At 43.0% G+C, this 18,555-nt stretch overlaps 1 protein-coding gene across 9 annotated transcripts in view; it reads left to right on the forward strand.

The window, feature by feature from the left end:
* Nucleotides 1-18,555, forward strand: part of LOC147206560 (pleckstrin homology domain-containing family A member 7-like) — a 72,719-nt gene that overhangs the window by 40,157 nt on the left and 14,007 nt on the right. For 4 of the 9 annotated variants that reach the window (XM_086108341.1, XM_086108334.1, XM_086108336.1 and 1 more), the window contains 8 exons: nt 3,135-3,236; nt 3,658-3,730; nt 6,309-6,409; nt 13,365-13,549; nt 14,760-15,254; nt 15,789-16,335; nt 16,715-16,798; nt 17,420-17,590. In XM_086108341.1, coding sequence (XP_085964467.1) covers nt 3,135-3,236; nt 3,658-3,730; nt 6,309-6,409; nt 13,365-13,549; nt 14,760-15,254; nt 15,789-16,335; nt 16,715-16,798; nt 17,420-17,590 — 1,758 coding nt within the window. The other 5 variants (XM_086108335.1, XM_086108337.1, XM_086108342.1 and 2 more) reach the window with 5 other exon arrangements.

Below are 18,555 nucleotides of genomic sequence, written 5' to 3' on the forward strand. Positions count from 1 at the left end.
AGGTTGGCGCAGCAAAGAACATTGGCAATTGAAATAAGTGGAGAGCGCCTGATTTTTGCATCGACTGCTGAAGATGGTAACAAATAGCTATCTCAATTGTTTGGTATTATCTTTGTTTTGGACTCGGAAGAAAAAGAATGCCATTTGGAGATCCATGCTTTTTATTGGACACTGACAGTCTATAGGAATAAGCCCCAGTTTGGACATTTCCATTTGAGCTGCAGTCTTGTTGCCAGCGCTTTCGAAAACAATGGCTGGGTGTTATTTTTAGAGGACAGTGAATTTACTTTGTTATCCTAGCTGTACACTGTATTACCAAAAGTGTCATTTATTCAGTCTCGTACCATGAACAGACAGTTGTAATAGAACCATTTGTAGTTTTATCACTTCTTCCGTACACTAAAAAGTTAAAGCTCATTATTTTTTTTTTTAACGGAGCCTATTTCACTGTAATTCTCAATACTTGGGGTATTTTGAGAAAAGCTCACAAGAGTTACAGAAATGTTTGGGGACTGTTTCAAAAGTGTGGGGTAAAAATGTTCAATATGTGATATTTGAACGATTTAAGAGTATTTGGATTGATGTGACCGCCACCATACTCTTTCTAAGAACACATTCTCTGACCTGCAAGCGTGTCACAGCACATTTATTCCCAGCTGAAAACGGGACAGCAAGCACGCATTGGATCGTGTTTATGCAGTGTGTTGTGTGTTGTGTGTTGTGTGTGTGTGTGTGTGTGTGTGTGTGTGTGTGTGTGTGTGTGCAGTATGTACAGTATAATATGTGTGCTTTTGCATCATGCCTGGCCAACCAACCACCCCCAAATTAGTTACTTGTTGCTGTGGAAATCTCCCACTGCGGCTCTTGCGTAGCGTCACCCTCAATCATACAGTCTAACAAGTATGCGTGTGTGTGTGTGTGTGTGTGTGTGTGTGTGTGTGTGTGTGTGTGTGTGTATATGGGTACATTGAGTGCCTGAAGCTTGCTTTCTGCTGAGATATGAGACCAGAAGATTGTATAATGAGATTTGTTGAATGCGTGCACAGCGGTCAAGGCCGGTTCTTCCTGGCATACACACACACACACACACACACACACGCCCACACACACACACACACAAGCAGTGATAAAACAGATCATGGTTTGCCGAATTGATTTGTACGCCTGGAATGGAGGATGACCTGATTGGGATTCCAGTGAATTCTTTTTTTAGCTGTGGAAGTTTATAAATGTGTTAACCACGGCCATTTTAAAATGTAAAAAAATAAAATAAAACATTTTTCTCAACTGAAACAACATTGGCGCCTTGCGACGCAGACATGCCCCATGTCTTCATATTAAAACGTAGAACAGATAAAAAAGTCCTGACAAATGATCACACGTGATGATCAATATTCTCTTCACATTACGTTCTGCATATATTTGTTTCGTCGTTTCAAAAAAAGCCAAAGAAAAAGCTTAACGCATGCCTAGTTGATCCTTTGACCTTCGCTTAAATAAAGAAAAAGATTTGCTCCAACTCCCCGAATCGTGCCACCTGGCACACATTCTGTCTTACTTGTGCTTTACTTCAGATGCGTTCTGCTTTCTACACATTGTCGTAGTGTGGCCTGCCTGCAGGTCACATTAAAGGCTCTTGTAACCTCCCACTCAGTAATAGCTGATTGAGTTCTGTGGTTGCCGCTGGTCTCATGCTTCTGCGCTTATGTAACGAGAACAAGGAAGGTTGCCTGAAAAAGATCACCTGGTGTGTGGGCGAAGGTCCACGCTGGAAGACAAATTACCGCTGGGACTTGTCTGTGGGCAACTATGTTCATTTGTGGTCTCATCAGTACTACTAATATTACAATAAGAAAAATGTCTTTGCCCTCATGTTGCCTCCAACACACATAACATTTCTCATACTTGAATGGTTGATGTCATGTTTTTATGTTCACCGATGCATTGAATTGGGACTCATGAGTAGAATTTCAATCTGTCATTGCCTGTCCTGTGCACATTGTGGTTGCATGTGCACTGTATAAATGTTCTTTTTGACAATTTGAGCCCAGGCGGTTTGTCTATTTAAAGCACTTAATTGTGCTGTTTGGATTGTCACGAAACATCAAGTAACTGGGGCATAGCCTTTTCTCTCATTCACAGGACAGGACAGAATGTATATCAATCATCATGTTAATTTTGTGTTAATGTGTGGAATGCATGTGTTCTTTTGAGTCACTTTGACCCCGGACTGTTTTAACTGTATGAAACCTACAAAAATATACGTTTAAGGACTATTGAGGTCGTCAAGAAGCAATTAATAACCTAAAACTTTCTTAACTTTAATTTTTTGGTGCTTTAAATTGATCCAAAAGAACACAGACACATCTATTGGTTGTTTATTTAATAGTCTCCCTAGCTGTCACAAAAATAACGGATGATGTATGATCCATTTCGGTGTGGTTTATCCAATCCCGATGCATCATACCATAACAATATGCACAGGACAGAACAGGCTGAAATACATCATCATGTAAATCTAATGTTTTTGTAGTGACAGCTGAGTAAATTGGACAGTTAATTAAATAGATTTCAGCCTGCCCCGTCCTGTGCACATTGCTGAAGTATGTATGCATCTGTGCTCTTTTGGGTCAATCTGGCCCAACCAATAAACCTCCAGACAACTTGATGTTACCAACAATGTGCATAGGACAGGCTGAAATATATAATAATATTAATTTATTGTTGGATATAATACAGAAATAACATACCATCATGTTGATTTATTGTTGTTTTAAATAGAACAGCAAAAACTTTAATTTGGTCCTGTCCTGTGCACATTGTTTTTTTTTACATGCAACACGTTTGTGTGTCTGTCTATTGACTACTTAAATAGCCCTGAATGTATTTTCTATGTTTTTGACAGCTTAATTTGTCTTGGGTCAAATGACCCAAAAGAACACTAATGCGTGCAACAGCAAAGTGCACAGGATAGGACAGGCTGAAGTATAGCCTTGTTATTTTACCCACCATGTTTTTGCTTATCCAGTTGCCACTATAAAATTTGTGAAACCTATCAAGTAAACAAGCAAAGACCAAATGATGTCAATCATTCATTTTGAGAATGGACGGTTAAAGTGATCATTTTCTTTCAGGGTCCTCGCTCTGGCAGGGTGCACAGTTTTGGCAAGCGAGAGCAGGCCATCAAGAGGAACCCCAATGTGCCTGTTGTGGTCCGAGGATGGCTCTACAAACAGGTATGGACATACACACTACACGTATATGCACAGTAGACATTGTCGACTAAATGGCATTACATACCCATGTAGTCTGAAGATATGCAATATGCGATCCACCTACAGTATATTTTCTATTGATGCTATCCTGATCCATATCATACTTGCGCCACTTGAGCGCAAAAAGCATCACGAAACGTGCAATGTAATTCTAACCCAAAAAAAGAAAAGAACAGCTGTGGTATCCACACACACGATAATGACAAGGACATGCAGCTTGTTGTATTCCCTTTGGTTGTGTTCACCGTTATATCCCAAGAGCAGGCTGAAAAAGTCGGCCGTCTGTCCCGCTGATCCATCGAACGAGGACAAGCGATTCGTCCCACCTGCTCGTTGTCCCTGCTTGACTCTGCTCCTGCTTTCCTCTCATGTCCCCTTGCAGGATAGCTCCGGGATGCGTCTTTGGAAGAGGAAATGGTTCGTCTTGTCCGAATTCTGCCTCTTCTACTACAAAGGTGAAAAACGTCACTCACCCTTAAGTTGACGTCTTGAATGATGAACTTGGATGAAAACATAAATTCAGCTCAATCTGATTTGGATCTTACAATGACAGTATGTAGACGGGCGGTTCTCCAAAAATATGGTCCAGCGGAATATTCAAACATTGACCCACTTTGAGAATCAGCATTTTTTTTTTCCTTTTACAATTAATCAACACGTTTCACTGCTTAACAATAATAATGCACGCATACTTCAGGAGTAAAATGAACAGCCTTAGTGAGATTTGTGCTGTGATAAATAGCCGTCGCGACCACTTGCTCTTCATGCCAACACGCCCATGTAATGAAGATCCCAATCGCCCCTTAAAATGGATCCGTTTCAAAAACAGGTGCTGTCAATAGACCAAAATACCGTTCAATCCAGTCCCGCGTAGTCCATTAAAAAAACGAAAGCAATTGACATTAAGTATGTTACCTTTTGTGTCCACAAGTTACCGCCGAAGATTTACGACTGTAATGTACTGTGTACTTCCACCGGAAGGACTTCAATGAGTTGAACCGTAAGTTCAATGGCTTGAATGAAAAAAATTACGTTAATGTTTGTTTGTTCTATGATGACCGAGTCAACTACGTGTCAAGCATGGTGTCCAGTTTTATTGGCGACACATGTACAATAAAATAAATAAATCGATATATCTTTTTTTCCCCCACAGTAGTTGCATGCACTGTTTCTTCAGCGTATTCTCGAGCGTGAGTCGGCAGGATTTGAAAGGTGCTCAGTTGAGCTGCAGACATCTTGGATTTTTGCAACGTTAACAGCTACTAAGTTATGGTATCCATCTGATCCTCAAATGCATAACATGACAACATATTCTACAAATATTTTGTCATTTGTTTTTCACGTGTTTGTATGAAGGTAGTGAAGCTGTTAAAGTGTAAAAATCATTCCATTTTTGATTTTACCTCGACCGTACCGTCTGACTATTTCTCTCTTGAACATAAACTGTGCTTGCTCCACAATGTTGCGTATCTCCATGTGTCGTTAAATTTGTCTCCCTCCTTGTCATTTTTTGGAATGTTCATACCCAAGGTGTTGCAAAATCATCCAAGCATGCCTTTATGGGCCTTGCTGTGTGCACCGGGTACAGAAAAGTATGGGAAAGCCTACTTAATTGTCTAAAATGTCTCGCTAAGATGAAGAATTACACTCGCATCCGCCTCCGTCTGCTCCCCGCGACATTTTATGTCATTTCGTCTTCATCAAGTCAATCAAACACTTTCGGACACGCCTCCTCGCCTTCAGCGAGGAAATCAATTCTTTAGCTTTTTTCATCTTTTTTTTTTCCTCCCTCACCCCTTTCTCTCCTCACATCAAAAGTGTTTTTTTGTTTTTTTTCTGCACTCAACATGATGAAAGGCCTCCTCCCCATTCAATTATTTTACTTAAGAGCCTCAAGATCATTTTCGGCTGCCTTGACTCCAGTCTGGCCCATCTACTTCCTATCTTGCAACTGCGTGCGTGTTTGTGAATGTGCAGATAAAAACACCGGCCGTTGGAGCATGACATTTGGGGAATGTCACCTCCAAGGGTCCTTGTATTATTTTTAAACAATTACCTTCCCTTTTAATCCGGCTTTAATGGCCCCCTGGCCATCAGGCGGGCACAGGTGCTGCTGTGTCTTTCTACAGTGTTACAACATTGTTCATTACTCTCTCACACGCACACACACGCACGCACACACCCTCAGTGGAAACAAATACTTTGTGTTATTTATAGAAACTAATGAAGATGGAAAACTCCCTCTGCTCACATATTTGAGAATTGTTGACCTTCACATTGCGGTTGAATTGTTGGCTCAGTTAAATGAATGATGTTGGAAACTCAAAGGTGGAACGTTTTTTTTTTTTCTTTGAAATAATTCAGATTGGCGGCCTGGTGGTCCAGTGTTTAGCCCATCGACCTCACATTGCAGAGGTACCGGGTTCGATGTAGCTCTGGCTTTCCTGTGTGGAGTTTGCATGTTCTCCCCGGGCCTGCGTGGGTTTTCTCCGGGTACTCCGGTTTCCTCGCACAGTCCAAAAACATGCATGGCAGGCTGATTGAACACTCTAAATTGTCCACAGATGTTAGTGTGAGCGCGGATGGTAGTTCGTCTCTGTGTGCCCTGCGATTGGCTGGCAACTGGTTGAGGGTGTCCGCCACCTACTGCCCGCAGACAGCTGAGATAGGCTCCGGCACGCCCCCTCGACCCTTGTGAGTATTAGGCGGATCAGAAAATGGATGGATGGATGGATGGATAAATGAGATTGAAATAATGTGTTTTCAAGGTCGAACTGTTCTATATTGCATACACTTGTCGCTTTATACTGTATATATTTTTCTTCTCTTAGCAAGCCTTGTTGAGGTTGTTCCCTTTTTTTGTTGTCGTCACAAAAATACCAAAGAAAAAGTAAAAAGCTTAGACTTAAAATTTCCAATTCCAGATTTCCAAAAATTAGCTGAAATTTGCAGGTGATAAGTATTAATTCTTATCGCCTCCTCACCCTTTTTCCTCCCCAACTTGCCCCCATTCTCTCCCCTCACCCAACACAGACAGTAGAGAGGAGGCGGTCCTGGGCAGCATTCCTCTTCCCAGCTATGTCATTTCACCCGTGGGACCCGAGGACCACGTCAGCCGCAAGTATGCCTTCAAGGTACGTTGGCCTCTTCTGTCATTTAGCCGTGTTACCTTCTGCGCAAACCATCAAACTTTGTTTTCCTCTTCTAATTTATAAAATAAGCTTGAAAGACTTTATTATTATTATTATTATTATGTAACTATCAGCAAGAGAATTGATTGTGTTGCGGTGAAAGCGATTCGTCGGAAGTCAACTGCAGCCCGCCCGCATGGTAGGAGCACATTTCATTTGCAATCTCGTTTTTTGATGGGTCTATGATTTTGACATCATGATGTTTTAAAAATATTTTATTTTGCCCGAAATATTATTCTATCGGACCATTGAGCCTTTGGCGTAAAACTCAAATCAACTCAAGCAACTTGATTTTCATGAATATAATTTTAAAAAGCAACTGCAGCTCAAACAAAGGTCTGTACGTGAATAAATTCGGCCATAAAACAATGATAAAAAGTTGAATTATGAGCAATAACAAAGCAGTGACACACCCCAACACACATGGGCATGCTCACGCAGGAGCTGCTGTCGGCCACAGCTCACACCCAGACACTCGAATGTAAACCTTCCAATGTCACATAGCACCTCAGCAGGCCCCGCCTCTTAAAGGCACTTTTAAGTTGTTGCAGCTGCGCCGTGGAAAGGAATACATACACAGTTTGCCGCAGTAGCCGTACAAATGGTGCAAAAAGGAATCAACGTCCTGGTTTCGCAGTGTATTTCAGTTTTACCCGTGAACCGTTTGTACCAAACAAGACGCTTAAGTAAATACAGAGGCCTTTGCGATATTTCTTAAATATAGTCACTCAATTATGATATCGCCCTTCCATAATTGTAATGCCTTTCTGGATCAACATGGCCCATCTGTTAATGTGAGATGTGTTTTTACTACTGTCAAGGGGCAAAGCCCTCCGGCATGATTTGTCACTGAGCACCTGCTGTCGTGAAATTTGTTACGGCTGTCAAGAAGGAAGTTTTAATACGGACACCTCTGTGGAATGGATTTCCCTTTGGCACAATTCCGTAACTGGATTCAACGCACGAGGGATGCAACGACATGAGGCGCTCACTTGTATTCTATCGTGGGGGCCTAAATTAGTTTTTTTCCAAACTGACAGACGGTCAGATTTGAAATTTTTTATGACATTTTTTTCAGCATACTTTTCCAAGAACCCTGCTGTTATGTTTGTTTCGTTGTCACAGCAAAAATGTCGATTGCACTGTCGAGCAATTTGTTTTGCAAATAATTCCTGATTCTTTATTTTCTTTTGTTTCTGTGACCACAACATTGGAAAATACAAATAACTACAATCAAACATTTTCGAATGAAGCTTATAGCTATGCATATGGCCGTTTTCTTCCAGTGAAACATTCGTTTTTTTCAAGTATAATTGTATTGAACTTTTAAGTACAATACATTTGCATTCAAGCTTAAATTACTTTGGGGAAAAAAGTATACAAGTATATTTGAGATCCATGAATAAATACATATGGTAAAAAAAACAAAACAATATTGCGAGTATTTGGACACAGTTGTTGATGATACCCTGAAGTCATATTTGAATGTTTGAATGCGCGATTGTCGTCGGCATGCCGTCTCGGAGCTGTTTGCGACCATGCTGGATCGCGTTTGGGATTCTACACCTCTGGCTATAAATAAAACCTGTCTGGCTTATTTTGGGAAGTGGCGCTGAAGGGAAAGCATGCACACCCGCGACTGGAGGAATCCCAAACAGCCACGCTCGTTTGAAGATCTTCTCATGGTGTCATTAATATTTAATGCCGTAATTTGTAATTAGAGAGTTAGAGTGGAAGTTCTGTTCAAAAGTGATTGATTGATGGAGGATGAGGGATTTATCACGCTCCCTAATTAAAACATCAAACTGTCAGCTCTCGTGATTAGTAACTTTAATACTGCAGGTGATATTCATCTTTTAACTTGTATTATAGTCTATGTGGCGGTAGGGTAATAAATCGGTCACACATCAACCCCTTTTTTCATCATCATTATTAGAAGATAACCAGAAAGTTTCAAAAATATATGGACAAAAAAAAAAGACTGCTTCCACTCACTTTAAACGTATTTAACTTTTTAAAAGCCCTTTTCAATTCACTGAAAGACACCTTTTCAAGAATCCTTAACACCTTTTCTCGCTCTCTCACTGCCAATAAATCATAAATCATACAATAACGCTTTGAGCAAGCAAAAATAATGTCTTGCTTACACAGTTCTCCAAATAAGATACACAGTGTGCTTGGTATTTGTCACCTCCAAATGAGGTTTATTGTTGAAAATGTTTCAAATCATTCTACTTTTTCAGGGTTGTCACGATGCTCTTAAGAGGTTAAAACAAGCTCACCTGATTCAAAAGTAATGATACTGTGTCTCTTTACTAAAAGGGCCTGTTCAACTAAATCCGGTCCATCCAATGCCCAAGAAATACATTGTTACCTTGACTGACAAGCTGCAGGCTATCTCTTGCTTGGTTTTGACAAAAATATTTTACTTTGAGTGCTCCCATTTTTTTTTTTTAAATTGTCATTATTATTAACCATAATTTCAAATTCTGGAGCTGTTTGTGCTTAATCAGCATGGTGTCATCATCGTGGCTTCGATGCGTAATTTATTTATTTATCTATCTATTTATTTATTTAACAACAAAAACAGAGTTGTGCACTTGAACTGTAAAGCGACTATGAAATGCAAAACCTAATGAAAGTAGCGTCAATATTGATCATCTTACATTATCAAATCTGAATTAAATGTATGGATGATGCTGACCCCTGGTGGTCAAAACGCACACACCAGAAGGAGCAACACAATGTTCATTCAATGAATCGAAAAGATTTTATAAACACCGTTTAATTCTTTACTTTCTATTTGTCATTACTATTTAATTCTGAGATCTAAACACTAGAATGAAACACCCCCCCGCCCCCAAACACACAAAAACACATGACAAAAATCTCCGTCAAGGTACCACTGTTTACCAACAGGTTTGTCGATCAGGGCTGAGAAATCGGTGTATGAAGAGTGTGACAATTAAACCTCCACCCTCCACCTCCTCTTCCCTCTCTTTCCATTGGTTGGCTGACCGACCGGGACACACCTCCCACACACCCCTGCGAGTGTGTCACATTGAGAGTCCTCACATAAAATAGGTACTCTCTCCCCTCTTGTCGGATGTGGAGCTACACCGTATGAGACAAAATGTCACTTGTCTCGATGCATGATGGTGATCAACTTGTCGTTGTGCCACTTTGCTATTTGCTTTTTCCTTCCCTTGTACTTTTATGTTTGTGGGTCTTCGTGGGGCTTCTTGTTCAAGTCACATCTACCTTCAAGGCTCGAAATAACGATTTTCTTTGGCGAATCAATGACTTCATTTGAGGAGCAACTGTCTAAGGAGCAATTTTTTGCAGATTAACCCTTGGGGACCTGCAACCTTAGTGAGGATATATCCTCCTCCCGGGTGATGTAGGCCGTTATGGAACGTAATTCATTTCCGATTCTTTCTTGCGCTATTGAGTACAGTATATTTTTCTCTCTAGGGTACAGACGTATATTTATTTGCCGGCTGTTTTGCTGTTCAGAATTGGATGTGCCCCACTTGAACACGTGACCTCGATCACCCAAGCGCTTCATTGTGGTTTAAAAGCATGAGCCATGTCAACCTTAGGTTAGCTTAGCAAGTAGCATGGCTTCTCTAACTTGCCTTGTATTCCCTTCAAGAGAGCACTAATTGAGAGAAATAAGATTCATCGCCATGGAAGAGATGATTACTGACTCCAAAATGTATTTAGCCTCACTTGCCACCCAGCTGAAGTTCTTTTCTTGCAAGCTAGTCTCGACCTCCGACTGTCCCCACGTTGGTGACGTGTGTGCGCTTTGCTCCATTGTAATGTGCGTACATCCAGACCAGCGAAGCTTTTTGGGACCGTCTTTTCCGTTCTACTGTTGGAAAAACGGAAAAATCTGTCATTTTTAGTTTTGCTATTCAATGTGTTTTGATGAGGCGCAAAATACACATTTCGACTTGTGAAACTTGTTATTTCGAGCCTTGACCCTCTGCATGCATCCACTAATGCAGTGGTCCACAACCCTATTTCGTCCTGGCACAGCTTCATGGTAATCCATATTTTTCGTTTTGGGTTGGGGTGCTGACATAGTCAGTGGGAAATAAATTATACCCCCCCCCAAAAAAAAACACGAGTTTCCACGAAAAATGGTTGTAAGCTAAGTATTTTTATAAAAATAGTAAAATCTAAGGTAGCTCTCTTTCTCTCTCTCTCTCTCTCTCTCTCTCTCTCTCTTTATATATATGTGTATGTATATATGTGATTTTTTTTTCTAACATAGTCCACCTTTATGGAAAAAATACTGGATAATGTCTTTGAAGTGTGTTATATTCCTCCTAACCTGATTTTTGCCTCTTTATAACTAGACTATTTTATCCCATTAAAGCAGCAGACTTGAAAGAGAGTCACCCAGAGGCTATCATTGTCTCCGTTTGGATGCTGGTTTTTTTGCCCCCATGGTAAAATCAATCCCCAGTTTGAGAGAATGCACGTTTATCAGGAGTAGCTGTGCGGCGCTCGGGCTTATCTTTACTAGCACAATGCTCTCTTTAAATAGCGTGAGGACACGTGAGAATGATGTGTGCGTGGAAAAGGACGGGAAGGAAGACATGAATGGAAAGTAAAGCGAGGAGAGTGAAAGGAAGCCAGGCGGGACGGCTATTAGCTGCGTAAAGAGCGTGACATCATCCAATGGGGCGCTAAACAACATAATGGAGGGCTTTTTTTTTCCCTTGTTTTTTTTATGAAATGAAACTTTTGTTTTTGTTATTTGGGAAAGTGACTCTTAGCTGTCCTTCAATCAACACCTTCTGGTTAAAGTCTGCCATTTTGTGTTGTAAACCCAACACAAGGGTGCCAAAAAGTTGAGTCTTTCACAACTTATGACGATCTATCAACGTAAGAAAACCTTCGTGCTTGGAAAGAGTAGCGAGAGCTTGATGGCCTTTATTTTTGTTGCTTAAAAAAGAAAAAAATATATATCAAAGTTAAAAACTGAATGAAAATGCATTTCTGCCACATTTGCTCAACATGTACAAAAGATAACTGCAATTCAGGTCTCAAAAAAATGGAAGAATACATGACAAAGATGTGATTGGCTGAATCGGATCGGCGGGTATTTTATGCCGCGATGTTGTGATGTCATAATTTGCCGATCGATCAATGATCTCATTGACATGATGCACAAAATAAAACATTAAAGTCAACACAATCTTGTTCGCTCCAGACATGTTCTGTGATGCCATAGTTAATGCTTCTCAGCAGATTCAACATTTTCCATTTTTGTTCCCAATATTACTAAATTATTTTGAAGGGTTTTTTTCCCCCCCTTTTTGAGGAGGTGCCGGTTTTCCCTCTGATGCGTCATGGATGTGTGGAAAGTTCCTGCCGCATCTTCCCTGTGATTGCTCTTCGTCTTTCATGTCCACTTGGGGGAGGGGGTTTGAGCAGTGAATTTGTGTGCCAGCAAGGTGGAGAGGGGCGACTGTGGGTGCAACCAGCCAATGCAGAACAGGTTGAAAGTGAGGCATACAGTTTGTGGAACGGATGCAGTCTGGCCTGAACGTGTACCCTGGTTGCTGTCTTGTGTGTCTCTCCAGCTTTGTCGAGCTCAACCAACTCCAAGGGAAAGAAAACCTGGATTTTTTTTTTCTTCAGATAAACAATCTCCCTCGCAGGCGTTCTTCTTCCGCAATAGCCACATTTTTTATTAGTGTTTTTTTACTCCAATGGACGAGAAAACTAATAGCCACCCCGTACTTATTATTACTTTAGCGCTAACCACCCACGCAGACACTAAAAGCACTCTGGTAAGCTCTCTTGGGTGCTGTTCAGGGACACTCATTCAGGGACATTGAGGGGGGAAAATAGCCAGTGTGGGAAAAAACAAACAAACATTCATTGATTTTTTTTTTTTTTTTACGGCCTGCGTCTCAATACTTTTGTGCGAGTGATGTGTTTGTGCTGTATTAACTCATTCACTCCCAAAGACGTTTTTAAACGTCTTTTCAGACTTGGTCTAGAATTGGCTGGTACTGAATGAGTTAATGTGGAAAAACCTCACATTGTTCTCGGGACAACTGTTAGAATCATGTTGAAAAATATATTTGAAAAGATGCATTTAGAAAAGATGAAAGGCTCTTAGCTGGCTAAATCCAGCGTTTTAATTATGAATGAATCAGATACAGACTCCATCGAGGATAATGTTTTTTTAAAATTATTATCTCAAATAGTTTTCTAACTTATTTTGTTTTTGTGCGAGTAGCCAGAAACATTTGTGAGGTTCCTTGTTGCGTTCCCTCCCTCTTGTCACGCACACACGTACGCACCCAGAAAGACCTGCACTTACAAAAAACAGACAAAGACACACCGACATGCAAGCACTAAAGTGCGGGGTTTTAAACTAGGGTTAGGTTTTCAAAGTAGGGTTTTAACTAGACTTAGTATTTCAAAGTAGGGTTTCAAACCAGGGTTAGGCTTTCAAAGTAGGGTTTTTACTCAGATGCAGACACACGGGCATGAACTTGTTTTGTGTTGAGAGGGAAGAAATTCCATCTGTGCTGTATGTTTTACATACAGTACATTTGACAATAAAGTTTATCCAATCCAATCCAAAACACAGACACATACACGCAAAGATACACGCAAGACAGACAAGTACAAAAACAGCTTCATGGGTCAACTTTGGGGGCGGGGAGGGACAGTTGGGGTTTTATGTTGTGTTCCTTCTCTCATCGGTGGAAAGCTGCGTCTTTGATGGTCGTGACTGGCTGCCACTGTTGTCGTCTTTGTTCTCATTTCTTGGTGTGCTCGGTGTACTCGGCTCCGCCTCGTCTGCTCTCCGGTCGGTTGGACGTCGTGACACCTTTGCTGCGCTCTCTGTCTCCCCCCGCCGCAGGCCGGCCACCCGAGCGGGCGCTCGCATTGTTACAAACGCAGCTCTATGATTGGCTCTCAGGCGGAGCACACGGGCATGCGGACGTACTACTTCAGCGCCGACACGCAGGAGGACATGAACACCTGGCTGAGGGCCATGAATCAGGCCGCCAACATGAGAGGCCCCGTCGACACAGGCGACGGCAGGTCAGGAACACACACTCACATACGCACGTGTCTTCCAACGCACAAACGCGCACAGTATTGCAATACTTTTTTTTCTTTCATTTTTTCCTGAAGAGAATTTGGTTGAACTCCGAATAGTTAGATTTTTGGGTCAAACGGTAGTTCTGTTTGACCCTCACTTTACCCTCCAATGTCACTTCTGAACGCAAGCGGTGGAGCTTTAAATTGCCCGTTAAGCGGGTCCCCAAACATTCAGGTCGGACCAAATTAATTACAAAGTGTTCTTGGCAAAAAGACAGCAGCAGTGCAACGACTCGCACACCCACACACAAATGCACACCAACATACACACACATTTACAAACACATCAGCTGCCTTCACACACTCAAATGAAAATCCCGGTAAAGCTTTCAGATGCTGCATTTCGACCTAAGGCACAAATGCCATTGAAACTCGTTCTTTCCTTGCTTGGATATCACGTGTGTACTGTACGGATTTGTGTGTGTGTGTGTGTGTGTAAGTGACGTAACATTAATCTGAAGTTGAAGTCAGTTTCAATCATGGGTGAGGAGGCTATAATGTCGGGTCTTGCGTTCGAAACGAGGATTTGAATTTAGGCCTGACATGATAGGGTTAGGGCTTCAAATTAGGGTTAGGATTTTTAATACGGCTTTAAGGCAATTGTTAATGTTTTTCAAGGTTAGAGCTTCAGATTTGGGGTTGAAGTCATGGCTAGCGCTTCAAATTAGGGTTTCACATCAAGGTTAGGGCATCAGATTCGGGTTTGAAGCCACTGTTAGGGTTTCAAACCTAGGCTTTGATTTCAAATTATAGGTTGAGGTTAGAGCTTCAAATGAGGGTTTCTAACTTGGGTTATGATTTCAAATTAGGGTATTGAGCCAGAGTTTCAATCCAGGGTTGTAAATAATGGATAGAGTTCAGAATTAGGGTTTGTACTTAGTATTAGGTTTCCAAATTACTGTTTGAAGACAGGTTTAGCGCTTCTGTTTTGGGTTTGAATCCATTGTTCAGGTTTCAGGCCTGGGAGGGGGTCAAATTAAGCTTTCAAATCTAGTTTTGGATTCCAAATTAAGGTTTGAAGCTTGGGTTTTAATTTGTTTGATATCATAGACAGGGCTTCAAGGTAGGGTTTCAAGTCAGGTTTAGGATTCCAAATTCAAGTTTCAAACCCGAATTAGGGTTTTCAAATTTGACTCTTGACTCTCAACAGACCATCTGAGCAGTCGGCTCACTTCCACATGATGCGTCATCAGACCGACACGCACACCAACCACGTCAACAACCACAAGGCTCCGGAACCCCAGAGACCCGCCGTCCACGAGGTTCTCCTGGAGCCCATCCATCACCAGCCGGACGACCGCCACAGCTTCCACAAAGACTCTCCCGTCGCCACGGAGATGGACACGCACACCTCCCTCCCTGCCAACCCCACGACCGCCACCCTCCCGCCTCCAGACCACGCGTCCTCGTCGGCGCCCGTGTCCAGGGTGCCGTCTCGAGCACCCTCGCGGTCCGCCTCCACGCTGCCCACGGGCGTCGGCGCCAGGAATGGCCTGGTGGAAACGCCCAGCCCCATCTTGGAGCCTAACGGGATTGCGGCGGGGACGTATCAGAGGGTCCCGGAAGCTCCTCTGGAAATGAGGAGGAGGAGTACTCTGGGACAAGTGGAGCAGTGGGTCAAGGTGCAGAAAGCCGAGCACAAAGGGTAAGCGACAGATATGATACCAAGCTTTGTGAACATACAAAGCAAGTATTGAAGACAATGTTTTTGGCACTTGATTGTAACGTAAAAAGTAGTGAATGCTTTACAGACTGCAAGTAAAAGTGTTAAGCAAGCTAACAACTAATTGAAGTAGATAAACTGTAGATATTGGTTCATGGTGCATTTGCCTTTATTTTAGTGTAAGCCTAACTTAAATACATTTTGCCAGGGCTAATTGCTCGTCCTTTGGAAATCGGCCAACTGGAACACGAGATGCCAAAACCACTTGCGCGAATATATGACTTGAAGCTTAAAACTTGTGTCGTGAAATTGACTCGACTCTTCGACTAATTGGTTCATCCTTGAGGATACCTTATATGTGGGAAAATACTTTGTGCCTCACTTTTCTGACATTTCATGCTACAGCTCTATTTGAATTTTTTTTCTCCCTCAAAGTTTTCATAAAATATGGAAAAACTGTTGTGAATACTTTGAAAATGGACTATAGCCTGACACTTGTGCATTGTGTTACGACAGTCCTCCATCCCGAGACAGCACCCTCCCCCGAAAAACGCCGCCCTGCCAACCCAAGTTCGGCACTCTGGATTCACACCAGACCCTGCCAAAGACCCCTCGCCACAGCCCCCCGCTGGCACGCCTCGGCGAGTACAAGTATGCTCAGGACCGCATGAGCCACTTCCGCCTCACCCCCGATCTGGGCGGCCCGGGTTCCAACACGGTGCTGCAGTTGTACGAGTGGCAGCAGCGTCAGCAGTACCGCCACGGCAGCCCCACGGCGCCCCTCTATACGCCCGCTCCGGACTACCCTTTTGGCGCCCGTCCGCCGTCCGCCCTTCCTCCCGCCGCCAAACACAACGGGCCGGCTCGCTGTGTGTCCGTACCGCCCTCGCCCGCGGACATCCCGCCGCCGGGGCCTCCGCCGGGCACGAGCAGAACCTTGTCGCCCGCCCGCCGCCCGCACACGCCGGTCGGCCGCTTGACAGTGAGACCCTCGGCCGATGCGTCGGCGGCGGACACAATGTTTGCCATTTCACCTCGCAGGACCATGTCGCAGGTCTTCAAGGTAAAATCATCATCATCATCATCATCATAAATTAGGTTTTTAAACCTGTCCTACGGTTTCATGCCAGGTTTAGGGTTAAGGTTTCAAAATCGGTTTGGAAGCAAGCGTCATTTATCCAAGAAATGATGTGAATTGTTGACACTTTTTTGTTGTCGGGAGTTTGTCACCTTGGATTCATTCTTCGCGCCACCATTCAGTCGCACTCATTCTTGTCAGTCATTGGGACACTGCAAAGTTTGCTCCACTGAGCGCAATCATCGTTTCAGTTCCTCGCGTGCGAGCAGTCACACAGCCAGTAAGAGTACTCACACCTGCGTTCAGTACTTCATCCTGTACATTAGTCTAGAAATTGTACTGAAACGGGCTTTGTGTGCTGCAGGCATCCACGATGGACAGACGCTCTTTGCCTCCATCCAACTACATGACACACACGGTCAGTGCGCCCAGCCTCCACGGCAAAACGGTACGTCTGACTCGGCTAAAATGCCTTTCAGAAAAAGAAAGAAGAAGAAAATCTATTTAATCCATTTAACAACCAATATTATAGATGCAAATATTTCCATGACTGCTGCGCTCTGTTGTTAACTGTCATGTCATACTAATCCTCTAACTGGTACTTTTATGCACGACTGGGGTAGTATTGCCAAAAAAAATAAAGTGTTACGGTTTCAATTTAGGGCTTTAATCCTTTGGTTTGGGTTTCAAACAAGGTTGTAGCTTTCCAGTCAGTTTTAGGGTTCAAGTGATGGTTTTAAGGCGAAATTACCGTTTTAAACAAGGGTAAGGGTTTCAGAGGTGCGCTTCTTGCCAGCGTTGGGGTTTCAAATTAAATTTTGAGTTTTTTTGCACTTGAAGTCCGGGTTAGGGTAGCAAACATAGTTTTGCATTTCCACTTGGGTGTTTCAAGCCAGGGTTCCGGTTTCGAAATAGGGTTTCAAATGAGGCATAGAGTTAAAATAAGGGCTGGAATTTCAAATTGGGATTTGACAAGACAGTGTCAATGTTTCAATTTATAGCTTCGAGCCACCGTTTCAAATTACCGGTGTGTGTTTGTGCGTGTGGTCAAAATGATGCCGGCGGACAGCCCGATGAGCTCACCCTGCTGCTCATTCAGCTGCGCCGGCAGCAGGCCAAGATGGCGGCCGTCCGCCAGCGCACGCTGGAGCAGCTGCAGCGCCACGGCCTGTCGACCGCCGGCCCCCTCCTCAGCGTCGGCCCCGCTCCTACGCTAACCCACCTGTTGGGCGAAACGCAGGTGGGCGGCCCACCCCGCCGCCTTCATCATGGCGAGGCCTGGTAGAGGTTGCCCATAGATAGGAAAGCAGTCTTTTCTTTCACAATGTATTTGATAAATTTGGCTTTTGTTACCATAGTGACCAGGGCTTGAACAAGGGCGTTCTGAAAAAGCATCAATTAGGGGTCCCCCCCACCGCCACAGTGACATCATAGCCGAATATTCAATTGCCTGTTAGCAAAAGCTAATTATGGCTAAAGCTAAACTGTGCCAACATTGCAGCTCTTCAGAGTCAGGGTGTTGCGACAAAACGAGCGTTTACTTAGTGTTGCCAATCCAATGACCTCACCATATTTAGCGGCATTCCCAAACCTCAAAAATAGCGACTAGCAACAAATGTAGTGATTTCTTGAGGTGTATTTAGAACTTCTCCCGGACTGCAGATGAATGGCGCTTGCTCATTACAGGGTCGGATCTATTTGAGTGGGACAGAAGGTGGAGACCACTCCAAAATCCTTACCTTTTTAACTTACCTCATCACTTTTTTTTTTTTTTTAAATCATACTAGACCTGTGATGTAGCAGTTTTTCAAAATGACGACAGTGGACCCTCGCTAAAGAAATTGGGGCGGCTCGTGAATAGCAAAAATCGACCCGTAATTGACATCCATTGAATGCATTTGAAATCGGGAAAAAAAACCCATTGAATATGCGTTTTTCACAAAAAGGTGATTATAGTGAAAACAAAAAGTTAAAAAAGTACTGGAAAAATGAAAAACAAACCACCGAGCTGAGCAGATAGCATAGGAGATCGATGTCAGTCAGCATTGTGTTTAGTGGCAGCCTCTACCTCAAAATCCTCATCAGTCATCTTGGGACGGGCTCACGAGTACTAAGAGGAAGCAGCGTGTTGTGCTCTTGGCTGCTTGGCTTCTGTGTGTGTGCGTGTTTTTTTTTTTTTTTTGGTTACGTATTATGTCGCTTCCT

This window comes from Hippocampus guttulatus, chromosome 4, assembly GCF_054856545.1.
Source record: "Hippocampus guttulatus isolate MCC_2025c chromosome 4, RoL_Hgut_1.0, whole genome shotgun sequence".
Classification (NCBI taxonomy): Eukaryota; Metazoa; Chordata; class Actinopteri; order Syngnathiformes; family Syngnathidae; genus Hippocampus; species Hippocampus guttulatus.